Here is a 27435-nt window from a genome sequence, read left to right on the forward strand (position 1 = left end):
ACTTTGATTTGACAATGACCTTCAGGGGAAACAGGGTAACATGTAGGCAAGGCTTGCATTGAGAGAACTTCAACTGTGTTGTGATTAAGATTAAAATGTCTAATATGGTATAGAGATCCTCAGGTTATGAAAACATTTTTCTACTTCAAATATACTTTGATGGAGGATGTTAAATAACAAAAGCTTGTACAAAGGCTGAAAGTATTATGAGAATATGCTACTGTCTCCTTTTTGCTATGAATTTAAAACTACTCTAAAAAATACTCTCTGTTTCTGTCTGTCTGTCTTTCTGTCACACACACACACACACACACACACACACACACACACGTACCTTTATTCCAAGATTCCATGGTCTAAAATCCTCAGTCTGATCAATTTCTAAAGGTTCAAGCAAAGGCTCCCATACACCAAACATTTCATTATAATAATGAACCTAAAAAAACAAAACAAAATTAACTGCAGTTATTTTCTAAAATGGTCTTCCATGTTCCATCCTGTCACCATGCATTTTCAGCAGGATATTTCTTCTACATTAAAACCATTCTACATGTAACTCTCCTACCCTTTCTTCATAACTCACTCACATTCTCTACATTTATTCCACATAGAATATCCTGCATATTCCCTTTACATTTTGTTCCACATAGAATACTCTTAAGAATCTTCTTTGACTATTATTTGTTTGGACTAATAAACCATGTTCATCTACAACACATCATGGATATTTTTAAACAAGTCTGTCTACCTTCACTGACTGAAAGCCCATGAATCTTATAATTCTATCAGTTCTATAATGCTCTGAACCTGTTAGTATTCATCCAAGATCAAGATATAAAGAATTCCAACCAGAATTTCAAAATCTGTAATTTAATGTAAGTTATACTTCTGTTGTTATGTAATCCATACCAACACATACAAATATAGAACTTTTCATGTTCACTTCATAAGGCAGAATATCAGATTACTTCCTGATATAAAGTAAATTAATTTAAACCAGATTATCTGTAGAAATTATTCTATGTAGATAAATTCGGAAGTTTCTTCCTAATCTTTAGAAATAATTATCCACATATTCATGAATCTAGTCCATTATCTTTTCAAAGGAAAATTATTTAACTTAATAAAATTCTTAAGAATGTTTAATCTAATAGACTATTAGTATATTACCTTTAACTTGATAATATTGGAATACAAAAATGTAGACATTTTAAAAGTAGAAGCAATGTACATAAAAGCAACCGTTAAAATCATAAATGTCATAAATACGTCAATTTTCTTACAAAAGTTTTTAAGCCAACATCATTAACAATTAGCTGAATTGAATTAGCAACATAAGATTCTGTAATATTCTATATGTGGTATTGCTATTTTTAAAAAAGATGAGAAATGCTTACTTCTAGCTCAATTTGACAGTGTAGATTTATAAGAGTACTCCAGTTTTTGCATTCCCCTGAAAAATGCGACTTTGCCAGTAGCATAGGCACTGTCCTATGACCAACTCCCGCCTCAAGAACTATAAAAATGGAGTCAATGTTCACTTTCATTATCTCTCCTCGGGGAATCAATTCAGTTGTGGTAGCAACTTTTTCAGTTTCACTGGATTCTTCAAGAAACCACATTTTTAAAGTCTTTGTATCCTTCTTTTCCCATAAGTGGGCAATAGAAAAAACATTTTCTTCTGGGATTGTTTCCTTAGTTGTATAAAGTGCTGAAGTTATAGTTATCATGGTGTTTATGATAACAGGTGAAACCTAAGTAGAAAGGAAAAATTATTTAAAACTATATTAGATATATCTGCTGATAAATTATGAGGAATAATAAACTAATATTAGTGCCTCAATACTATAGACACAATTTTCTGTCAATGAAAAAATTTTAATGAGAATTTTGATTTGTCAAAATATTTATGTGAATCTTGTACATATTAAATTGATCAAGTATAATTGAAATTATATATATTATAGCAGTACTAGGTAGTAACTACAACAGTATCCAAATGTCAACAATATAAGATTATACTCATAAAGAAGATCTGAGTAATATTTTAACTTACCTTCAGTGTAAGAGATTTAACTGATATGTCAATCACTTGTGGACCTGAACCTATCTGAGTAGCTTGATAAAACAAGTCACAGGGCTGCAAAACCTGTAACAGAACAATCGTTTCTCTAAGTTAATGTTCACATTTTTAATTTTCTGTTCTAGGATTTTCTTAGTAACAACTGAGTTTAAATAAATAACTTATTAACAATAACTATACAAAGGGAAAACACAATTGTTCTCTTATTCTTTATAATAAAGTATGAATGTCAATATTAGCTATAATATTAATATAATGAAGTAGGAACATTTCTCCTACAAACTCCAGTCCTGGCATTTGTGGAGAAACTGGCATTTAGAAACCACATATTCAACAGTTATAAAATGAGGTTAATAGCTTTCTCAAGGAATGATAACCAAAATATTTAATAATTGGTTGAGTATGACAAAGAACTCATAACAAACATTCATTACATCAATAGGCCACTGAAGATCAAGTGAACAGCCTCTATTTGTATCTTACTAGATTGCTGGCAAATTACTGATACTGTTAAGTCTTAGCTGTCTATATTAACCACCCTTCAAGATGTCTTCTAATGAGCCATGCTGGGGAAATATAGTGATGAAACCTGTGCTCTTCTTCCTGAAGCACACTTCCCTTGGCTTCCTTTGTCCAACTTAACTAATATGTCAACATCCTTCAGTTATTAGCATAAAGGTAACACTCACTGTGAAGCCCTCAGGAGACCAGTTTGGTTCCTCTATAAAATTCTAAAATATCCTTAGCAAGCAGAATATTAAAAACAAATTAAAACATCCTCAAATTTGGGATTAACCCATATGTATATGAGTAACTGCAAATTGCTTTAAGAATAGGAAAAACCATGAAGGGCACCTGATGAACAGTGTTTCCAAAGTGTGATTTAAAAACAAAAAAGTCTTTGGCTCTCTAAGGAGAAAGATATTGTAAATAATAGGAATGAAAAGAATGTAAGGTAAATTCAATAGTTTATGATTAAACATATAATTAAATATAAACTCACAGTAGTGATTTTGCCTTTTCTCTTAACTGGGAGAAATGGGCATGCTCTGACTTGGAGGTCTTTAACAGCAGCAGTTATTGTAGTGTTTTCAATGTCACCTTTACAGCATATTTCACACTGTGTTGTAATGACTAAAGCAGGAGCATCATGTCTTGTCATGTCAGCCACAAACACAATTTCAGGATTTTTAATTAGAATATTCACTTCCCACTTCACTAACTGCTGTACAGGTACTAAAATTGAAATAATATTAATATAGGCATATTAGTTATGAAAAATATTACATTATTGTAAAAAAACAAGACAATATGTTGTAAATAAACTGTACAACTGGGGTGGGTGAGAACTGGGGAGGAGGGAAGGTGGAAGAAAAATGAGGGAGGTGGTAACAAGTTTGACAAGAAATGTACTCACTATTTACATAACTATATATCACATGACAATAAAATTAAATTTAAGAAAACAACAACAAACAAACTTGAGGTGTAGTTCAGGCCCAAGGTTAAATCAGAAATATTGCAAAAGAAAAGAGAAAAGAGAGAGACGGAAAGAGGGGAAAAGAGAGGAAGAAAGAGAGTAAAATGAAGAGACAGAAAACACTGGTTGCTACATTATTTCTGTAATTGCTTTCTTTCACCCAATAAATTTACCCATATAACCTCCTGCAGAAAATAAAACGGTTTGTTCTAGTATGACACATAAATATTAGGCCTAGTATAGGCACCTTTACAAACTACAATCTATACTCCCAGAAAACACACTAAGCTTTTCTTCCTACTCTGAAAAATAGGAGAGTGTAATAAATGCAATTACTCAGATGAGTTAAAGAACAGTCTAGAAGTTGTAGCATTTAAATTAGAGATGGCAAATATTTTAGCTATTAACCAACCTTCCTTAGAAGTCCATGTTTGAACACAGGTTTCTACAGCAGAGCCTGTAGTGTAGGCTTCAAAAAAGACATTTGCGACAGTCATCAGAAATTCCACACTTGCACAAATATACATTTCTTGAAACACTGCATCAGTCACAGAACCATCTCTGACTGTTCTATATTTTACATCCATCATGTCCTTTTTGTCAAAGCCAACAGTTAGTCCTATCATTCTGAAAAACACAGAAACAATACCTATGCATGAGCAAGTTACCAGACCAAAGATATCAATAAAACTTAAATATTTCTCTTGCTCTTTTCACCCATAGCAAATAAGCATTCTGAGAGCATATTTCCTTGTAAGATCTGCGAAGTTCTCTAAGACTCAACAAAACATGTAGTTTCATGAACCAGAAACTCCATGTCTAAGAAATAATGAGTTTTGAATGTCACATACAATTTCTTCTCAATTTTTCAACTTATTTCCTATTTAATTATATTTATTTGTGTTTATTCAACAAATCTATCAATTATCCAGTAAGAATAGCATATAGCAAGATATTTTCAATGTTAAGTAAGTAGCATTTCTTGACTGAATTAAAAGCTTAGAGAATCTTTAACATATACCCTGAAAGTGCATTGCAATTCTGGGGAGAAATTCTATGAAGAATATTGATCGTTTCTCAAGTAAAACTCAAAATACTATGCTAATACACACCTAGGAGTTGCTTTCTTGACATGGGGCCTTTTATCATCCAAAATACAGTTTTTTACTGAGAAAGAAGAGGATATTGAGTAATCTGTATACATTTTTAAAGAACTTATAATATTCTCCAATTTAAATTCAGCAAGCATCAGAGATGGATCACGAACATCTGTAAAGGAGACCTATGGAAAAAGAATTACAAACATTATACAAAAGCGTAAGTTTAAAGTAAGCTTTATGTATGAACTACTACAAACTACTATGAACTTGTAAGGCACATCTAAACTGTTTCCTTTTCACTTGTATTTATTTTTTAGTGCTAGGTCTTGCACATGCCAGATACATACTAAACCTTGCACACGCTAAGCACATCACTAAGCAATACTACTTAAGTCCCCAAGTTCTCCATTCTCAAAGGCTAATGAAAGGTCCAAAAAATTTGCATTTTAGTCTTCACATTGCTACCTATTTGGAAAAGTAGATCATAAAATAAAAAATGATTAAAATTGATCCTAAAACAAATCAACTACTTTTTCCCTCAGAGGAACAGGCACTACAAAATGTGCACAAAACATTAATACTTAACATTTAAATATTTACCTATGTAGTGTTTTAGAAGTAACCTCCTATTTGCTTCTTCCTCAACTTACCTGTTGAGGATCTGGACTATACAGCACCATGGTGAGATAATCAGTTCTGAAGCTCACATTTAGTGTTGTCTTAACCTGAGAAGCATGTGAGTGCACCTCTACCACAGCAGCAGTCACCACAGATGTTCCTTACAATCAGATCGAGTTTGATAATAAAAATTTGAGAAAAAAAAAAGAAAAAAAAATCAGATCGAATAAAAGTAGTAATTAAATAGGTGCCTTAAAATGATATGCTGAAGCCAGATGCTGGTGGCTTATGCCTGTAATGTTAGCTACTCAGGAAGCTGAGATTTAAGGATTATAATTCGAATTCAGCTCAGGCAGGAAAGTCCGTAAAACTCTTATTTCCAATTAACCACCAAAAATAACTGAAAGTGGAACTAGTGATAGAGCACTAATCTTAAGCAAAAAAGGTCAGGGATAGCTTTGAGTTCAATCCCCAAGACCAGTACAAATTAAAAAACAAACAAACACATACACATATATTCTGGAAAAATAAAAATAAAATGTATATACAATAAAGTATATTCATCATATCTGAACAATTTAATGAGATTTGATAACTGTATACATCTCTGTAACCAATGCTCCAATTAAGTTGTAGATTGTTTAAATTCCTATAGGAAGTTACTTTGTACCTTTGTTCTAATCCCCCAAATCTTTACCATTCTATTTGGACTACCAAACATTCATATAAATGGAAAATACAGGGGGGCACTTCTTGTTACTTAGCTTCCATCAACACAATTACTCATTTTTCTACTAACAAACATTTATTTTGGCTTCTATGAATCTCCTTCCCTCTCTCCTTCCCTCTCACCCCTCTCCCCCACCTCTCTCTCTGGTTGAGTTAAATAGCTAGGCCCAAAATTGTTCTTATACAGGTATGTACCTTAATATCTAACTCTCGGTTAAAACAGTTATATCATTTCACATTTCTAAATACAAGAGAATATCAGCTATTCCACTTGATCAACAATGTATCATTGAAAATTTAATTGTCTAATAAACTGTTAAATTTTTCTCCTAAAAATTTACATAGCAGCTTTTCAGTTTTTGCTACCATTCTGTATGACATTCTGTCTGTTATCCAGAGCTTTGGTCATTATATTTTTTTTCCTATTGCTATTTAGTCATAGTTAACATACTAGGGATATAAGAATATGTATAATGAATGTGGCTGATTCTGATATCTTAAGACCATCTTTGATGATCAAAATTTAAACTTCTGATAATCTACTTTATGAAGTTTTTCTTATTATGTTATTGCTTTTGTATCTACCCAAGAGCTCTAACTCACAGTAAATAAGTTTTCCATTACAAATTTAAAAGTTTTAGCTTTTAAATCCCTATCTTTTGTCTATTTCAAATTAATTTTTGTGTATGTTATGAAGAGATGATTCCATTTTTTCTACATTTACACAGTTGTCAAAAAGTCTATGTTTTTCCTATTGAGTAGGTTCTTGAGAATCAATGTCTATATTTGTGTAACTCCTACTCTCTATTTGTCTATGCTTTGCCAATAACAGATGACTCAACTATTACAAATTTACAGCAAGTTTTAAAATAAGATAATACAGTCTTGCTATTCTTGACAATATTGTTATTTATTCTGGGATCATAGCATTTCCGTATTAATTTTTAAAGTAAAATTTCACTTTGTTAAAAAACCAAGCCTGATTATGTGAATGGTGAACCTACAGATCAAAGTAGTAAGAGCAAATACCATAATACTGAGGGCTTCTTTTCAATCCACAAACATGACACACCTCTGCATACACATGTTTAGCTTTTCTTAACAGCAACGGTATTTTGTCAATGTGGAGATCATGCATGATTCTCAGTCAACTTATTCCCAAGAATGATTTTGGTTTCGGTAGTACTGGATTAAGAACTGACTTGCTAGGCAGTCCTACTACTTGAGCTATGTATGTCTCCAGCTTTTCTTGTTCATGTTATTTTTGAGATAAGGTTCTCACATTTTTGCCAGGGTAGACCTGGACTATAGTCTTATTTACATTGCTTATCATAACTGGGATGAAGAGTACAAACCACACTACTCCTAGCTTTTCCTGTTGAGATGAAAGTCACATGAACGTTTTGCGCATGCTGGATCAAGCTAACAATCTTATTGCTCCTTGCTAGTGAGTAGCTATGTGTATAGGCATAAGCCACCAGGATGCAACCCTAAGTATGTTGTTTTTTTTCTTTAATGTATTTTTCTTATATCTTTATAAATTTTCCTTATATCCTATTTTGTATACAATATGTTAAGAATTTTTACATCCTTGTTCAAGGGGGATACTGGTATGTGATATTACTATCTTCCATTTATTTATCTGAGTTGAACTTGTCCTTCTTCTGGTTTCCTGAAGAAAACATGTTACTTTTGGCTTTAAACTCATGTGTCAGTGGGTATGTATGTCTTTTATAGCTAAGATTTCTTTCCCAATTGGTAAAGTTGCATTCTACAAATTTTGATGTTACTGTGTTTATATCATCATTCAGTTTAAATGACTTTCTAATTTCCATTTTACTTTTTTTAACCCATGAATTATTTAGAAACTGAGTGTCCAAATATTTCAAGCTTTTTTCACATGCTGTTGTTTAATGTGGTCAAACATTTCATGAATTCCAAAATGATCTATCTTGTGAACATTCCAGAAGTGCTTTAAAAAAAATGAAATCTACAACTACTGATTAATTGCAGGATTTAAAAAAATAGGTCAAGTTTTTTCAAACCTATTTTAATTTTTTGTTATTGTTGTTTATCAATTACTAAAAGTGGCATGGTAAAATAGATCAACTATGATTCTATGTATTTCCTTTAGCTCAGCCACTAATTGTACATGTTTTGAAGCTTTGCTATTAGGGTATACACAAATTCAAAACTGTTAAGGAATCTGTGCATTAGCTACTTTATCATTATTTGAGAATCAAATAACAAAGTTTGTAAATATATATATATATATGAGACAATCAGGAGAAATATGAATGCTACATGGCTATCTTTAGGTTTTTAAGACAGTATGGCTAACTTTTAGGGTTAATGTTATAGCTGCATTTTAAAAGTAAATTCTTAATAGCCTAGCAATTAATGATACAATATCTGAGATTCACTTTAAAAATAACCTAGTGGAGGAGGAAGAAAGAAAAATAACAGAAGTCATACTAATTGCTGAAAGTGGCTAAGAATATGTGGATTCATTATTCTGTTTTTGGTTTATGTGTAAACATTTTCAAAAGAAAATGGTTAAAAATATATTCAATCTTTATTTCTTGTCCCACCAGTTTTGAACATGATCTCTTCACAATTTAAGCCACTTCCTTCACCTGTCCCATCTGTCTAATTCCAGCTTTATAAAGTTAATCAGACGCTTACTTCCATTAAAACTAGTTAGCATTTACTTTCTTATTTATGTAGTCTTTTTTTTGGTCAAACCCTTGTGTCAAGGGCTTTCAATAAATTGCAGCAAGGGAACTGCTCTGCTTCACAGGGCAGTCTGGCTCAAGAGCCGGCCATTGGCACCTACATGGAAGGCTTTCAGGTATTGACTATGGACCATTTTTCAAAGAAGCAATTGACAGTTCTTATTTCATTACTGCCTCTGTGAAGAGACCCCTTTGTCTCACATTCTAATAATGGCTAATGCAAAATTAATTATACTTTAGTTCTGTACCATGATAAAGTAGAAATTTAAGAAAAGAAAGTCTTTTCTGTGTCACTTAATATGATATACTAAGTTCTTCAATACATATATTACATAGAATTTATGTTTTTTTCTCTTTTTCTTCTGTCCTAGAAATAGAGTACTAGGGCACAAACTCAGATCCTGTGCATGCTAGACAATGCTCTACCATTGAACTATATCAATTGCATCTCCAGAATCTTTTTCTTAAGACATTATTCCTTTTGGCTTTTTCCCTTCCTGTTGGGGTTCAGCTTTGGCCTTGGGGGGGAAGGGCAGAGGAGAGTGTTCCAGAGATGCCGCCCTTCCCTCAGCCCTGGGGGAATGCAGAAGCAAGCCACAATTCTCTGGGTCTGGAACCAGAAGATCTAGCTTTGCAACCTGCCCCCCAACTTTCTCGCCAGCCCATGTGCTCCCCATTTTCGCGGGCTTTGCCCATGGGGTGGTGCTATGCAAGTGACGTTAGCTCATGAGGGGGTCTTATGACAGGCTTGCCAGCCTATCGCCAGTTCCTGGTCTATCACCCCTTTTCTCGTCACCACTACTATATCAACTGTTAGCCACTCCCTTATTAAATCAGATTTGTTCGTGGAGCTGTCTCCGAGACTCCGTGTGCCTGGCTTCCTTCGTGGGTAAGGAGGGAGGAAAAGGGATCTCGTATGGCCGCGTGCACCTGAGGTCTTTCCTGAGCCCCCGACTCCACTCTGGCCTTACCTGCAGGTCGGGTGACCAGGGGAGAGGGTGAGAAAGGGAGCGATTAGAGTAGAGCCTGACACCCCTGTGCCAGGGGAGGCGACCGAGCCCGGCTTCCTCCCTTTCTGCTATTTTGTTAATTTGTTCATTTATTTGGGAGAGAGTATGAAGGCACTTAAGCAAACTTCAATTCATTGAACATCTAAGTATATTTCATTTTCACATTTTGGATGATGGTTTGGCCTTGTATATAAAAATACTAGATTCAAACTCATGTTGCTTAGCATTTTGAAATAGTATCACATTGTCTTAAGTCACCTAGGCATTGCATTTCACCAGTCTTGATAAAGTAACAATAACAACAAAATAATCTAGCCTTTTCCTTTAATCCTCTGGTAGGCAGCCTATTTTTCTCTGCAAATATTTTCTTGGAAAATTTTTACAATGTCTCTTTTTTTTTTCTCCCTGGCTTGTTTTTGCTCAAGGGTAGTACTCTACCTCTTGAGCCACAGCACCAGTTCCAGCTTTTTCTGTGTATGTGGTGTTGAGGAAGTGAACGCAGGGCTTCATGTAGGCAAACAGTCTACCACTAAGTCACATTCCAAGCCCTACAAAAGATCTTTGTAAGTCCTGATGTTTCATTGTTCTTTTGTTTTGTTTTGCCAGTCCTGGGGCTTGAACTCAGGGCCTTAGCACTGTCCTTGGCTTCTTTTTGCTCATGGCTAGCACTCTACCACTTGAGCCACAGCACCACTTCTGGCCTTTTCTGTTTATGTAGTGCTGAGGAATCAAACCCAGGGCTTAGTGCATGCAAGGCAAGCACTCTAGCACCAGGCCACATTCCCAGCCCAAGTCCTGATATTTCATGACAATGTGTTTGCATAAGGAACCTAAGTTTACTCAAATTGCTTGAAACACAAGACTATCCATCTAGAAGCTGGCTTCAATATTTACTTAGGTATGCAGTTATAAAAAGCTTTTTCTCCTCCATTTTCTCAGTTGTCTTGTATTATTCTAGAACTGAGTCTAGTGAACAAAAGTGCCACTTAAATATAGCTCTTATTTTTTCAATTCTACAGGTTTTGGGTTTTTTGGTTTTTTTTTGCCAGTCCTGAGCCTTGAACTCAGGGCCTGAGCACTGTCCCTGGCTTCTGTTTGCTCAAGGCTAGCACTCTGCCACTTGAGCCACAGCACCACTTCTGGTCTTTTCTATATATGTGGTGCTGAGGAATTGAACCTAGGGCTTCATGTATGAGAGGCAAGCACTCTTGCCACTAGGCCATATTCCCAGCCCCATTCTACAGGTTTTATTAATTTTGATTTCCCCTGTATGTTATGGCATACTACTTCAACCATATGTTCAAATTTATATTCTAACACTATGAAGTTTTATTTCAAAGTTTCAGCTAATACATTTTTTTGTTTTACAGAATTCTTTCCCAACAGATCTGGGGGAAGACGGTGGAGGAGTAGCAGAGCCCTAGCTGAGCTCCCTCCAACATTGCAGTTTTCCCACCCCAGAGAAACTTTCACCCCTTGATAGACAGCCCAAATAAGTTATAACAGTACAGGGATTCCAGCCAGGAAGGAAAAGTCGACTTTGCTCGTCTGAAAACACAGATTTGAGCTCCGGGCGGCGGTCCGCTGCCACACCAGTGCCAGTGCCGGCACAGAGCTGCACACCCTGCACAGCTCAACGGATACCGGGGAGAAATCCTCCAGATAGCAGCATACAAACACGGATCGCAGGCTGAGTACGGACAGGCTGAAATCACAGAGACAGCGTGAGTACTCCCACAAAAGACATTCTCACTCGCACCCATAGAGCAGCTCCTTCCTCCACTGCCAGAGAAAAGCGCCATCTTTGTCACTGGCAAAGGGTCAGACCAGAATGGAGCTAAAGCCCGCCTAGAGAAAGCGAGGACAAAGCGGCCATCTTTGAGAAGGGCAAGAGGGACCAACCAGTGAGAGCCAGCTCTGCCCAGGAGAACACACCCTGCCCAGGCGGGAGGCGTTTCCTGGGACTCGGCTTGGCTAGAGGTGCCTGCTCGCCGGAATTCCTAAATTAAAAGCGAAAGTGGCAAGCAGATATTGGCGGCACGGAACAGCCACACGGGAGAACAAACTTCCCGAGACAGATAAACGGTTTTGTTTAGAAGCCCAATTCCCAGCCCGAAATGGAGCTGAATTCCATACTCAGCTCTGCCCAGAAGGCTGCCCCACCCAGGAGGGAGGAACCTCCCCTAGGCAAGTGACTCTCAGCCTGGTAAACCAGGCAGAGGCGCACCTCCCGGCTGAGTCCACAGCCTATGCAGAGCCAGGCGTTAAAGGCTGCGGCCCCACAGCAGACAGAGGAGCCATAGTTCCCAAGACTGTTCACATCCCCATCTACAGTGGGCACCCAAGGCCTATCTGCTAGCTGTGGGAACCACAGAGCCCAGGACTTCACTAACAGGGGAAGAGGGACAAAGCACATCCACCCCCTGCGAGCTGAAAGCAAGTCAAACTAGCCAAGAGGGAGAATAGACTGCAGACCATCGCAAAGGAAACCAGAGACTGTAGAAAGCATACTCAAACAAGGAAGCCTTTTTTATTTCTTTTGGTCTCAAAAGTTTTTTAAGCTTTTATTTTTATTTTTATTTTTTTCTTATATTTTCATTTCTGAAACGTCATTGGTTTGTTTTTGTTTTCCATTTTCACCTGTTGGTTCCATCAAGTTTTTGTTGTTCAATCTTTTTCTTCTTTTTTTTTTGTTTTTTTTTCCCTTTTATTTTTTAAAATAATTTTTCTCTGTTATGTGCATCTGTCTTCCTGTATTCTTTCTTTATTTCTCTCTGCATTCTCTTTCTTTAAAAAAATCACTTTCCTATGAATAACACCTCCACTCTTTACTGCTAACTCTCCATTGTCTATCATTTTAACCTTGTTGTTTCTACTGAGTCTACTCTCCTCCACATTTCCACGTCACTGAAACAAAACCAAAATCATAACCCCCCATACATTTTACTCTAGTTTCTTTACTACCTCTAACTTACCTTCCTGACTTACTTCTGGGTCCTCCAGATCCCACTGACTCCTGGTTATTGGATAGAGGGTATCTCTGCTTAATCCGAGTAAAACAAAGGGGTTCATAGAGAAAGCCCATCCAAAAGGAACTTAATATAAGAACAAGAATTGCTCATAGGGTTGTAACAGTAAATAAGTAACTACTGAATACAGGGCTCAGGTTTGAGTGTTATATTGAAATTGTAATCTAATCTAATTTTATACACAACTATAAAAGGTATCTGTATATAATTGTTAACTCCTAAGATTTACACAAGAGTGCTTGGTAAGGTCTGCTTTGGGTCTTAAACGATGCTCACGGCTGCTTGTAGATTGGGATTCCTAATCGAAATGGGCAGAAGAAACACAAGAAAGATGGCAAACAATGGAGTCTTATCTCCCATTCAAAACAAGCAGGAAGCAGAGCAGTCAATCAAAGACATAGAAGAGAACCCTCAAAATGCTCTACAAAGTCTACTGATAAACATGATAAATGAAAAGTTTGAAACTCTTCAGTCAATTATTCTAGAGCGTGAGGAGGCAAAGCAAAAATTAATGGAGAATTTCATGGCCTCCACAAATAGAGAGATAAATGAACTTCAAGAGTCAAATGAAAAGATAGCTACCCAGCTAAAAGATTTGAGAGACAACACTCAAAACCAAATTAATGAAGTTAATGAAGTAAAGAAGTCCATACAGGACCTAAGAGATGACATGGAAATCATCAGGAAAGACCAGTCAGAAGGAAAAGAGATTTAAAATCAAGTAGCTAGCCTACAGTCCCGACTAACTGAAGCAGAGGATCGAATCTCAGGAGCTGAAGATTCCCTAGAATCTATGGAGAAAGATCAAAAAGCAATACAAAACCAATCCAATTGACAAACCAGATCGCTCCAGGAGATTCAAGATACAATCAGAAAGCCCAATTTATAATAGGTATTGAGGAAAACCTGGAGAAGGAAGTTAATGGAATAGGCAACCTATTTAACAGAATAATAGCTGAGGACTTCCCAAATACCCAGAAGGAAAGGCCTATACAGATACAAGAAGCATTTAGAACCCCAAACAGACCAGACCAGAATAGGACATCCCACCGACACAGGATCAGTAGAGTCCAAGGAAAGAATCCTTAAAACAATCACATATAAAGGAAAAGCAATAAGAATTACCCCAGACTTCTCAGCAGAGACCATGAAAGCAAGGAGAGCCTGGAATGAGGTATGCCAAACCCTAAATAAAAATAACTACCAACCAAGAAAAGTGTACCCAGCTAAACTCTCATTCATAGCCTGTCAAATCAAAGTCTTCCACAGTAAGGAAAAACAAACAATATATCTCCACCAAACCAGCTTTACAAAAAATCCTCAAAGATGTACTATACAGAGAAAATAATCAAGATCCCAATGCAGAAAGAGAAATGAACCCTAAATAGTAAACCAGAATAACAGATCAACAAATGGGAAGACTCAGCCGTTAACAAGATAGGGATAATGAAAGGAACAAATGATCAGCTCTCAATCCTAACTCTCAACATTAATGGACTTAATTCGCCAATCAAGTGACATAGGCTCATAAGTTGGATCAAAAATCAAGATCCATCTTTCTGCTGCCTCCAAGAGACTCATCTATCCAGCAAAAGTAAACATCTTCTAAAAGTGAAAGGCTGGAATCAAATCTATCAAGCAAATGGCTCCCATAAACAGTCCGGAGTTGCAATCCTAGTAGCAGACAAAATTGACTTCAAATAAAAAAAGGTGAGACAAAGAAGATTACTACATACTAATAAAAGGATCTCTCCTACAGGAAGATATATCCATCCTAAATATCTACACACCAAATACAGGAGCACCCAACTTCATCAAACAAACACTACTGTCTCTAAAATCACTCATAGACCCAAACACATTGATAGTTGGGGACTTTAACACTCCACTATCACCTCTGGACAGATCAACATGCCAAAAACTGAACAAAGAAACCACAGAACTAAACAATTGCATAGACCAACTAGACTTAATCGACATCTACAGAATATTCCATCCTGCAACAACAGAATACACATTCTTCTCAGCGGCACATGGAACATTCTCCAAAATAGATCATATCTTAGGGCACAAAGAAAATCTGTACAAATTCACAAGTATCAAAACCATTCCCTGTATTCTCTCAGATCACAATGGAATAAAGTTAGAGCTCAACTCAAACAGCCACCACAGAAAATCCTACAGTTCATGGAGACTAAACAACACATTGCTGAATTATGAGTGGGTAATTGAAGAAATTAAATCGGAAATTCAAATGTTTATGGAACTCAACCAAGATGAGGACACAAATTACCAGCTCCTTTGCGACACAGCAAAGGCAGTACTCAGAGGAAAATTTATATCTCTAAATGCATACACCAACAAACTGGAGAAACAGCAACTCAATAATTTAAGAAAGCAACTTAATTTCCTTGAAAGAGAACAACAAGCCAAACCCCAAGTCAATAGATGAAAGAAAATAATTAAAATCAAATCAGAATTAAATCAATTAGAGACTAAAAAAACCATCGAAAGAATCAACAAAACAGAGTTGGTTCTTTGAAAAAATCAACTAGACAGACCCCTAGCAAACCTGACAGCACACTCCAATAAACAAGGTAAGAGATGAAACAGGTAACATCACCACAGAAACAACCAAAATTCAGACCATAATAAAGGACTATTTTGCAAACCTTTATGCCAACAAATTCGAGAACTTGGAAGAAATGGATGATTTCCTAGAAAAAATTCATATCCCCAAACTCAACCATGAAGACTTAAATCTTCTAAACAGACCCATATTCAGTATTGAAATAGAAAAGGCAATAAGTGATCTCCCAGCCAAGAAAAGCCCAGATCCAGATGGATTCACAGAATTCCACAAGGCCTTCAAAACAGAACTCACACCAATATTACTCAAACTCTTCAATGAAATTGAAAGAGAACGTTCACTACCAGACACATTCTATGAAGCCACTATAACCCTCATCCCAAAACCAGGCAGGGACTATAAACCGATTTCCCTGATGAATATAGACTAAAAAATTCTCAACAAAATTCTGCCCAATCGACTTCAACAGGTCATAAAAAAAAATCATACATTACAATCAAAGTGGATTCATCCCAGGGATGCAAAGTTGGTTCAATATACGCAAGTAAATTAATGTAATCCACCACATCAACGGGAGCAAGGTAAAGAACCACATGGTTATATCACTCTATGCGGAGACAGCGTTTGATAAAATCCAGCAGCCATTTATGCTAAAAGCCCTGGAAAAACTGGGATTCCCGGGAACATTCCTGAATATAATCAAGGCAGTTTATGACAAACCAACAGCAAGCATAACTCTAAATGGTGAAAAACTAAAGCCATTCCCTTTAAAAACAGGAACAAGACAAGGATGTCCACTCTCTCCCCTTCTCTTCAACATAGTACTAGAATTCCTAGCCAGAGCAATTAGGCAAGAAGAAAATATAAAGGGGATCCAAATAGGAAAAGATGAAGCTAAACTTTCTCTCTTTGCAGATGACATGATCCTATCTATCCCTAAAGAACCCCATAGACTCTACCCCCAAGCTACTAGAGCTGATCCAAAACTATGGCAAAGTTGCAGGATATAAAATAAACCCTCAAAAATCAACAGCCTTTCTCTATGCTAACGACTTGAAGAACGAGGCTGAAATCAGGAAAGCAACTCCTTTTGCAATAGCCTCAAAAAACATAAAATACCTAGGAATAACCTTAATCAAAGAAGTGAAAAACCTCTACGATGAGAACTTTAAAAGCATGAAAAATGAAATTAAGGCAGAACTAAGGAAATGGAAAAACCTCCCATGCTCCTGGATTGGGAGGATTAATATAATCAAAATGGCAATATTGCCAAAGGCTATCTACAAATTCAATGCAATACCCATTAATATCCCATCACAATTTTTCAATGAAATAGAGGAAGCAATCCTGAAATTCATATGGAACAATAAAAGACCTAGAATAGCAAAAACAATCCTAGGCAGAAAGAACGTTGCTGGAGGAATTACAATACCCAACTTCAAGCTGTATTATAAAGCTATAGTAGTAAAAACAGCTTGGTATTGGCACTGGAACAGGCCTGAAGACCAATGGAACAGAACTGAAGACCTAGAAATGAACCCACAGAACTATGCCTACTTAATCTTTGATAAAGGAGCTAAAACAATAGTCTGGAAGAAAGAGAGCCTCTTTAACAAATGGTGCTGGCAAAAATGGTTCAACACATGCAACAAACTAAAACTAGATCCTTATATATCACCCTGAACCAAAATCAATTCCAAATGGATCAAAGACCTCAAAATCAAAACAGATACCCTTAAAACACTAAAGGAAGGAGTAGGAGAAACACTTGGGCTCCTTGACGCAGGACGGAACTTCCTTAACAAAGACCCAGAAAGGCTACAAATCAAAGAAAGGTTGGACAAATGGGACTGCATGAAACTGCAGAGCTTCTGTAGGGCAAAGGACATAGCTTGCAAGATAAACAGAAAGCCGACAGATTGGGAGAAGATCCTTACCGGCCATTCAACGGACACAGGCCTCATATCTAAAATATATGCAGAACTAAAAAAATTACCTTTGTCCAAAACGAAACTGCAAAGAACCAACAGCTCCCTCATCAAGTGGGCTAGAGACTTGAAAAGAGACTTCTCAGATGAGAAAATAAGGATGGCCAAGAGATATATGAAAAAGTGCTCTACATCACTGGCCATAAAAGAAATGCAAATCAAAACAACATTGAGATTCCATCTCACCCCAGTAAGAATGTCCTATATCAAGAAATCTAACAATAACAACTGTTGGAGGGTATGTGCCCAAAAGGCAGCCCTACTTCATTGTTGGTGGGAATGTAAACTGGTTCAGCCACTCTCGCAAGAGGTATGGAGATTTCTCAGAAGGCTAAACATAGAACTCCCCTATGACCCAGCAGCCCCACTTTTGGTATCTATCCAAAAGACCACAAATATAATCACACTAAAGCCACCAGCACAACAATGTTCATCGCAGCACAATTTGTCATTTTTGCTAGAATCTGGAACCAACCCAGATGCCCCTCAGTAGACGAATGAATCAGGAAAATGTGGTACATATACACAATGGAATTTTATGCATCTCTCAGAAAGAATGACACTGCCCCATTTGTAAGGAAATGGAAGGACTTGGAAAAAATTATACTAAGTGAAGTGAGCCAGACCCAAAGACTCTATGGTCTCCCTTATAGGGAATAATTAGTACAGGTTCAGGCAAGTCATAGCAGAGGAGCCCAATAGCTATACCCTTATGAACACATCAGATAATGCTAAGTGAAATGAACTCCATGTTATGGAAACGATTGTTATATCACAGTTTTAACTACTTTCAACATGCCATATGTAACTGTAGTCTCTATTATTGATGATATTCCTGTATCACCTTCCTGTGGTTGTACCTACACTATCTCTGTATCTTATCTGAGTGTATTGGAAACCGGGTATACTGGTATTAGAACTAGGAAATTGGAAGGGAATACCAAAATTGAGAGACACTGGGTAAAAAAAGACAAACAACTACAAAAGCAATACTCACAAACTGTTTGGTGAAAATGAACTGAACAACTGAACAACTCATGGCTGGGGGGAGGGAACAGGGGAGGGGGGAGGGGGGAATGAGGGACGAGGTTAACAAAGAGTACAAGAAATGTATCCAATGCCTAATGTATGAAACTGTAAACGTCTCTGTAATTCAGTTAGATAATAAAAATATATTTAAAAAAACTCCCCTTTTGTGGGAAAGGTGCTGAGATGATTCATATATCTTTTTCTCCCATTGAAATCCTTTGAAGTATTAAAAGCTTCTTGCGTGTGTTTTTTCAGGTTTTTTAAAATCTTACTAGGTAGCTTTGGTTGGCTTAGGACTCATAACAGTCATGCTTCAACTTCTCAAAGGCTAGGATTTCAGGCATTACCACCTAACCAGGGTTAGCTATTGTCTTCTTTTTTCTGCTCAATTATTTCTATTTAATTCAGAAAACAACGTTCTATTTATCTTTGTTACTTTCTCATGTTCTGATGATTTTCTTATCTGAACATTTATTTTTAACAATAAGGGACAATAGTATAAATGAGGTTTCCTGCAAAGCTTGTTTTGTATGTTTGTGTGGGTATAGGTTTGGGGTGTGTGGGTGTTATAATTTGTTAAAGTTGTATAACATCTCAGGGTTTTAGAAAGTTAGGTATTAGGGATTAAGTTTCTCTTGACGGTTTATAGATTTGGAGATCCACTAAAAATTGAAGGTAACTTTTCTTATGTGTCTCAAAATCATCTTATCAAGACGAATCAAAATCTCCATTGCTGGTACTGAACTCAGAACCCAGCCACAGTCCACAGATGACCATGGTCCAACAGTAGAAAAGCTGCATTCTAAGTTACTTTTCTACTGTTTTCCATCCACCCATCCATTTTCTGAACACTTGTAAAATCCTATCATATACAATGATTATCCTCTCTTTACACCTCTCATATTTTGACATTTCCAAAAACAATACAAAAATGTTCCATTTGGAATATATGTTGCACTAAGAGAGTTGGGAAAGCAAGAATACTGAAAATTTTTGTTACAGCAGAACAAAAAGCTTTGACTTAAAAAATAAGAGAAAAACAGATAAAATGAGATTAGCTAACTAGAAAAAAATTATAAATTCAATTTTGTCAAAAGTACACAAAGAAATAAGTTTAAGGAGAAATGAAGAAAGAAGAAAAGAAGGGGTAGGGGAGAGAAATGAAGGAAGCAGAGAGAGGTGCATCCGATTTAGGATTAAGAAGATACTTCCTAAGGAATTATACCATTTGGATTCTTCCCTGAAAATACCATACCTGAATTAATACATGTGTGTACACTTGCATATAAACCTGTATGTGTTGCTTGCATATTTATAAATTAGATCTAGCTCATAGGCCACCAAAATTAATGCCAGGAAATTGAAACTTGAAAAGTCTACAGGGAAGGTCAAGAGGAGTGAAGTAGATGAATAAAGAAAGGAAGGGAGGAGAAGATGCAGTAGTAATACTTAATGCACATCCTCTGAAACTAGGAAAATTGAGGGGCAGGGTTGTGTGGGAGAATGGGGAGGAATGATGAAAAGATGTGACATCAATCAAGAGGCATTGCACTTATAAACTGATTTGTTAAACTGTAAACTCTTTGTAAAACTAAAGGTAATAAAATAAATAAAAGACATACCTGCTGTATTATATGACTCACTGGTGACTCCACTAGAAACACCACTTGGTTCTTTAGTTACAGTAGGAGCGGCACTGACATCTTTATAGTGTAAATTGCCGTGTAATGTTTTAAAAATAGTTGTCAAATCTTCTTGACTAAGAATGAACTATTAAAAAGTGCAATGTTTTAGAAAAGAAAAAAGATAAGGTATTCATTTTAACAGTCCTACTTATTGCACTTAAAATTTCTTGCATAGGAAAGTACACAATACCTTACTCATATAACTGTAACCCCTCTATATATATCATCTTTACAATAAAATTTTTAAAAAATCTTGTACAGAATATTTTAAGACTGCTTTATTGCAGTCTTAAACAAAATTTTTAAATATTGAAAAATTTTAACTCAACAGTAAGCTTTCTATGTGATCATGTGATCTGTAGTAGCTTATAAAATACAGAACTGAATTAGATGCCAGTACTAGGCAGCTTAAGAAGGTGAGCTACTTGGTACTAATGTATCACACTAGCCATCCTTTTAAACCTTCTGTCTTTGTCATCTAGCCATGAGACTGTTTTGTTTAGTAACTACTTTGTTTTAAAATTTCATAGAAAGGGCAACATTCTCTAACTATATAATGTCTCTGAATTCTTTTTGACATACTATTGCACATTTCAACTTCTTGCCTTAATCATGGTAAGTTCTATGAAGTCTGGGAAGATGGCATAGCTTGTCAACACATCTCTAATTTAGTGCAAGCATTAGCATCCAGAAGGCATGCAAATATTTTTTAAATTGAGACTATTAAATACTTTCTATTTCCTTTCTTTTTCTATCTGCTCCATCTTCCCACTTTTTTTTGTTTGTTTGTTTTGGGTGATACTAAGGACTGGCCAAGACCTTCTACTTTCAGGGAGGCATTTTACCATTTAAGCTGTGTAGCTTAATAGTCACTTTTGTCTATGCTGACCTTGAACTTGAGATCCTCCTATCTCAGCATGCCCCCCAAGTAAACTGGAATTACAGTGTAAGTACCACCACACCTAATTGCTGCTATTTAAACTGATCCAGTTAAATGATACCTAAATTTTACAAAAGAAGTTCTTAATGTCTCCAAAGAATTATTTTTCAACAAACAACATAAAAAAAAAAAAAGCAGTGAGAAAATTACCTCCATCGGTTTCAGCTGAGCATTTACATTAAAACAAGGAACTTCCTGGTACCAACCCCAGGATAAATTACGCTCAACAATCACTTCAAGGTTTAGAGGCAGTAGTAGATCCAGTACTTCCTGATATTCATCATCAATAAATTGAGACCTATGGGTAGAAATAGAATTATTTTGAATTGTTAACATATATATTTAGTTAAGAATAAAAGATAAAAGATTAATGTATCATTTTATACAAAACAGTAGAAATCTAGAAACTTTTGGTATGAAGAGAAAAATAGTCTTTCATATATCCCACAAGAAAACTAAGTGACTGTCACTAAAGCCAAAGTTTTCCACACATTAAAATGTGTGTGTGTGTGTGTGTGTGTGTTTTACGTGTGCCCATTCACACCAGTCCTGGGGCTTGAACTCAGGGCCTAGGTGCACTGTCCCTCAGCTTTTTTTGCAAGGCTAGTGTTACATCATTTGAGCCACAGCCATGGTTCCAGCTTTTTTGGTGGTTAACTGGAAGTAAGAGTCTCAAGGACTTTCCTGTTTGGGGTGACTTCAAAACATGATCCTCAGATCTCAGCCTCCTGAGTAGCTAGGATTATAAGCATCAGCCACTGGCTCATTTTATGTTAAGGCAAAATCCTGTTTTACCATATGATATAATATATCAGAACTTCACAATCGTAACAAAAATCCTTAAAACAAGAATTATATTTACATTATCTATTAGTTAACATAATGTAAGGCCTCACGATAATTTGTTTTTGTTTTCTTTTTGGCAGAACTGAAGCTTGAACTCAGGTGTTCACACTGTCCCTTGTCAGAGCTGCATTCTACTAGGTAAGCTGTACATCGTACTTCAAGCCAGGCTTTTCATGGCTTAACTGGAGATGGAGTCTCACAGACTTTTCTGTCTAGCCTAGCTCTGAACTATTATCTTCCAGGTCTTAACATGAGTATCTAGAATTGCAGGCATGAGCCACCAGCATACAATATAAAAACATTTTAAATCACTGATCTAGATATAATAGAATACCACATTTACCCTTACTTTATAAGAAACAAAGTTCTATCAAATGAAAGCTTTATTTCTGTGGGCCAAGTGATCTCTGAATTTATACAATTTCATACTAATTGGAACCATATTTTCACTTACAAAAAGCAGGAATGATCCTCAGGGGAAAAAACAAGTTTCAGGTCATTCACTGACCTCTTTCAAAGACAATGTGACACAGAAATGTGCTGCTGTTACAATTTCAAATATTAAACATTTGCCTTAATTGTAACTGAACCTTAAACTAAGGTGTGAAAATATGACTGTATAATTTCAGTTATCATTTACTCAATAGGAGAGAAATATAGGAGTCATGGATCTCTCAGAATGTATGGTGAAAAAGTCGTTCATAGATGGACTATCAAATGACACTAAACTTAATCATAATGAATACTTGCCTACTCTCTACTTAATGGTAATAAGTTACAAAATTTTAAATCTCTGTAAGAATACTGAATATACAAGCTCAATGCCTAGGCAATATGATACATGGATATGTTAAGTTACTTCATCAGCCTTCTGTTACTAAAAATGCTTCCTATTTTTCACTTAAAAAATACTTGGATCAGTACCTATATAAATATCTTTCACTAAATCTCTCTAGATAAACTTTAAGAAATATAATTGCTGGGTCAAAAGATTGCTTCCTCTGAAAACCACCCTACCCGCCCCCCCCAACACTCAGAGTTCTTTAAAAAAAATTTTTTTTCTTGCATGTGCAGGGGTTTGAACCAAAGGCCTTACACTTGCCCAGACTGTTCACTCAGCTGGGGCTGTAAACCCAGAGTCATGTCTCCAGCCTGGCTCTTTGATGGTTATTTTTGAAAATGGAATCTCCCAAACTTTTCTGCCTGGGCTTGCTTTAAACTGTAATCCTCTGATCTCAGCCTCCGAAATAGCTAGGATTACAGACATGAACCACTAGCTCAGGGAGGACAAACCCTTCTTAGTCATAATATTCAATATCTAAGAACATGAACTGGTGATATAGCATAGTAAAAGGTGGAACAAGATATCTATGATGAAATGACAAATGAAAGAGAGCTATAAAGAAACTTAAAAGCTGTAACAGTACCGCTTATATTACGAAAGAGATATTTCAAATAAATCATCTCAGCTTCCACCTAGGGAAACTCAGAAAAAGAGCAATACTGAACCTAAAGTAAGAAGAAAGAAATATTATTAAGTAGAAATCATTAAAAGAGTAATCAGAGGAGGGAGGGGAAAGTGAGGGAGGAGGTAACAAATAGTATAAGAAATGTACCCATGGCCTTACATATGAAACTGTAACCCCTCTGTACATCACTTTGACAATAAATAAGTAATTATTTTTTTAATTTAAAAAATGACATCAGGGAAAAAAAAGAGTAACCAGAAAAACACAGAAACAAAATCAAAAGTGGGCTACTTAAAGACCAGTAAAATTGGTATGCCTGTAAGTAGACTGATCAGTACAAAGGCATAAATTAACAATACCAGGAAGATAGAGGAGGTGACATCGTTACATCTTCATGACTAGTAAGAGAATATTCTTAAGTGTTAATAAGAAGAAATACTTTGTAGTCAATTATTTCACAATTAATTTGCTTAATAAATTCAAAGCTGAAAGAATATATTGAAATAACTACAAAAACAAGAGTATATTTCCTCAGTAATGTCATAGTTTTTCTAATTATCTGATCACAGTTTTCCAATATTTTCTAGATTTTTAGAAAATACAATTGTATTTGATGTTGATAGGAAAAAAACCTTGGGAAAAGAGTCACAAAATTAAATAGTTATAATAAAACAAAATCCTACTATAATCAGAATACTCAGGATACCCAAGCCTTTAATGTAAAAAATAAGAAAAATATAGTATTTTGTGCAAATTCAGTCATGAGAAGCTTACCTGTATAGTCTCATTTCACTCAGTTTTATTGTTATTAAATCAATAACAGGTGGAGGATTGCACTGGCTCTCTGTTACCATAGTAAACATATTTGTCATTGTAATCAGTCCAAAATCAGCAACAAAAACATTCTGAGAAACTGGAGACTGTGGGATGACAACAACTGGAGCATTGATGTTAACATCTAATGCCAACCTGGAACTCCTTTGAGTCAGCTCCTTAACACCAGTTGCAGCCATTTCTGCTGCCTGAGCAGTTGCTTCAGCCAAGGCTTTTTTAGCTGCTTGAAAATTATCTATAAAAGCCTGTAAGAGGAGAGAATTATATTTTGTACATTACCATTAGTACACTTATTAAATTATTTGAATGCTATATAATTTTACCTACATAAGCAAAAAACATTCACTTTGTAAAAACCAAGCATTGCTTATTCAGTCTGGTTATCATATATTAAATCTTTTAACTTTCTGCTATTAAAATTTTGAGCAACACACGAAGATTTGATTTAAAAAATCTAGTTCCTGGGGCTGGGGATCTGGCTTAGCGGAAGAGTGCCCACCTGGCAAGCGTGAGGCCCGGGGTTGGGTCCCTGGCTCCGGAAAAAAACAAACACAGAACTACAAAAAATCTAGTTCCTAGACAAAGCAAAGTAAGTATATTTCAACAATGTTCTACTTCCCTACAAAAGCTAAATAGATATATATAAATACTTTTTTTAAAAAAAAAGCCTATAAAGTATTATGCAACTATAACCACCCCTCTATACATCACCTTTAAAAATAAAAAAATCATAAAATATGAACATGAAAATAACTGAAAAATGTTTAAGAACTCTGAAAACAAATATTCTAATTTTAAAATCCTAGACAGAAATCTTGTGACATAAAATGCAACTATCAAGATTTATACCTAAGGGCTGGGAATATGGCCTAGTGCCAAGAGTGCTTGCCTCCTATACATGAAGCCTTGGGTTTGATTCCCCAGCATCACATATATAGAAAACAGCCAGAAGTGGCACTGTGGCTCAAGTGGCAGAGTGCTAGCCTTGAGCGGGAAGAAGCCAGGGATGGTGCTCAGGCCCTGAGTCCAAGGCCCAGGACTGGCAAAAAAAAAGATTTATACTTAAAATGTTCAGAGAAGAAGTAACATTTCATTTTTAGTAATTTTTACATAAAAGACAAGGGAGTTGGGTGATATGTTTATCAGAAATAAGAGTAAACAAGACAAAGAATCCTTATTTTTCTGTACACAAAAAGACTCCAAGGTTTCAGGAAAAAAACTCACAATGACATCAGTTTAAAAGATCACAGGAATTCACAAGTCAAAAATCTCCAAATAATAGAAAAGGACTCCACATCCCCAAATATACATACACAAGTAAATATGTGCATTCCCTCCTTGCTTACAAATATTGTCACATTTGGCCTATTTATTAACTGGATTTGATTAGCCAGTATATACACAAATATTTAAGACAGTATTTTTTTTTTTTTTTGCCAGTCCTGGGCCTTGGACTCAGGGCCTGAGCACTGTCCCTGGCTTCTTCCCGCTCAAGGCTAGCACTCTGCCACTTGAGCCACAGCGCCACTTCTGGCCGTTTTCTGTATATGTGGTGCTGGGGAATCGAACCTAGGGCCTCGTGTATCCAAGGCAGGCACTCTTGCCACTAGGCTATATCCCCAGCCCTAAGACAGTATTTTTAAAAGAACTTTCCTAGTATGTGCTAGGTAGGCCCTAGTTACAATCAATAGCCTTTTCAACAAACAACAAAATAGTGACATCATAAAAATAGGTGTCACACTTAGAGATTAAGAGTAACAGCAGAAAAGGATAAAAGAGAATAATTAACCAGAAGATGGTTGCTCATGCCTGTAATCCTAGCTACTCAGGAGAATTATGGTTCTGCCAGCTTTCTGCCAGCCCTGGCAGAAAGACCCATGGAGACTCAGATCACCAATTAACTACTCAAAAACCAGAAGTGGTGCCGTGGCTCAAAGTGGTAGAGTGCTAGCCTTAAGCACAAAGATGCTCAGCACCCAGGCCCTAAGTTCAAGCTGAGAGAGAGAGAGAGAGAGAGAGAGAGAGAGAGAATGAATATAAAAAGTTAGGCGCTGCTGGCTCACAACTGGAATCCTAACCTGGACACTGAAATCTTTAGGATCAGTTTGAAGCCAGTCAGTCCTGGCATAAAAGTCTGAGACATCCATCTCCAAAAAAGTAGTCCTGAAGACAGCTCATGTGACAGAGTGCTAGTGAAGCAAGCACGCTGAGTGAGATTATTCATCATTGAGCTCAAGCCCCAGTATTAACAAGAAAAAAAAAAAAAACCTATGAAGAAAAATAGAACTTAAAATGCAGAAGACCTAGGGTGGAGTCACAGAGGGATTGAACCTAATTCCTTAAATTCTGAGTATATTCATGTTAATGCATAAATATATTTTAATTACATTTTCCCATGTAAATATATATTAAGGTTACATAAATAATGAACTAAACAGAGTTGCTGTAATACCCAGTAAATTGTTTACGATTTTTAAAAAGTGAGAGATATTTTTCATTTATGCTAAAAACACAGAAAGTAATTTTCAACGAGCATAAAAAGAAAATTTGTCAAAATACTTACCAATACAGAATACAGAAATTTTGTGACAAACACTACTTCAATGCATCCGACAGTTAAAAGAACTTTAAGATCCACAATATTCATATCTGTGTATGCAGAGCCAGCAGTGGCATCCACGTAAGAAACCATTTTGAAGCTGAAAACTTCTTTGCCAGTGATATAAAGAGCCTAATGAGAGAAAATTACTATTGCAATAATTTTTAAGTAATGTATATTCAAGCCAAAGTTAAACAAAGAAAATAAAATAATAAAACATGAACCCCACCTGAAAATTCTCCCAGATATTCAAGACAGTATAAGCAAGGTAACAATCATAAATGCTTTACAAGAAAATAACTGTAAGGTATTTTCAAATTATTGGTGAAAGTTCCATTTGTAGGTCATAAAATTAAGCTAGTAAGTTTAGCCCAGCTACTTTTTTAAAAAATAAGAAAGCAAAAACAATAATATGCATTTTCATTTTGAGTTTATGCTTTTATGCTGTCATCATATAAACATACATCTCCCCTTGTGTTCAAAGGTTGGAAAAACATTATGTGTACAACTTATTAAAAGCACCTTCTCACTTCTTTGGAAGGATGCAGAGTTTTCCAGATTGCTCCAAGGGACCTTCTCCCTATTGCTAAGCTTTTCATTTCCTTTGGAAAGAGTCATCTTAATTGTCAACCAGGAACTGCCTATAGTGGCTTAAAATTTCTAACCCTGTA

The 27435-nt window shown here is 36.0% G+C and overlaps 1 protein-coding gene across 3 annotated transcripts in view; it reads right to left on the minus strand.

Moving 5' to 3' along the window:
• Positions 1 to 27435, minus strand: part of Vps13a (vacuolar protein sorting 13 homolog A) — a 178199-nt gene that overhangs the window by 79070 nt on the left and 71694 nt on the right. For all 3 annotated transcript variants that reach the window (XM_048332075.1, XM_048332068.1, XM_048332083.1), the window contains exons 32-42: positions 26729 to 26896; positions 24106 to 24410; positions 21167 to 21314; positions 20014 to 20161; positions 5314 to 5441; positions 4676 to 4845; positions 3976 to 4190; positions 3087 to 3319; positions 2057 to 2149; positions 1398 to 1754; positions 335 to 436 (exon numbers count right to left, since the gene is read on the minus strand). In XM_048332075.1, coding sequence (XP_048188032.1) covers positions 335 to 436; positions 1398 to 1754; positions 2057 to 2149; positions 3087 to 3319; positions 3976 to 4190; positions 4676 to 4845; positions 5314 to 5441; positions 20014 to 20161; positions 21167 to 21314; positions 24106 to 24410; positions 26729 to 26896 — 2067 coding nt within the window. The remainder of the gene's footprint in view (positions 1 to 334; positions 437 to 1397; positions 1755 to 2056; positions 2150 to 3086; positions 3320 to 3975; positions 4191 to 4675; positions 4846 to 5313; positions 5442 to 20013; positions 20162 to 21166; positions 21315 to 24105; positions 24411 to 26728; positions 26897 to 27435) is intronic.

Source organism: Perognathus longimembris, chromosome 1 (genome assembly GCF_023159225.1).
Source record: "Perognathus longimembris pacificus isolate PPM17 chromosome 1, ASM2315922v1, whole genome shotgun sequence".
Classification (NCBI taxonomy): Eukaryota; Metazoa; Chordata; class Mammalia; order Rodentia; family Heteromyidae; genus Perognathus; species Perognathus longimembris.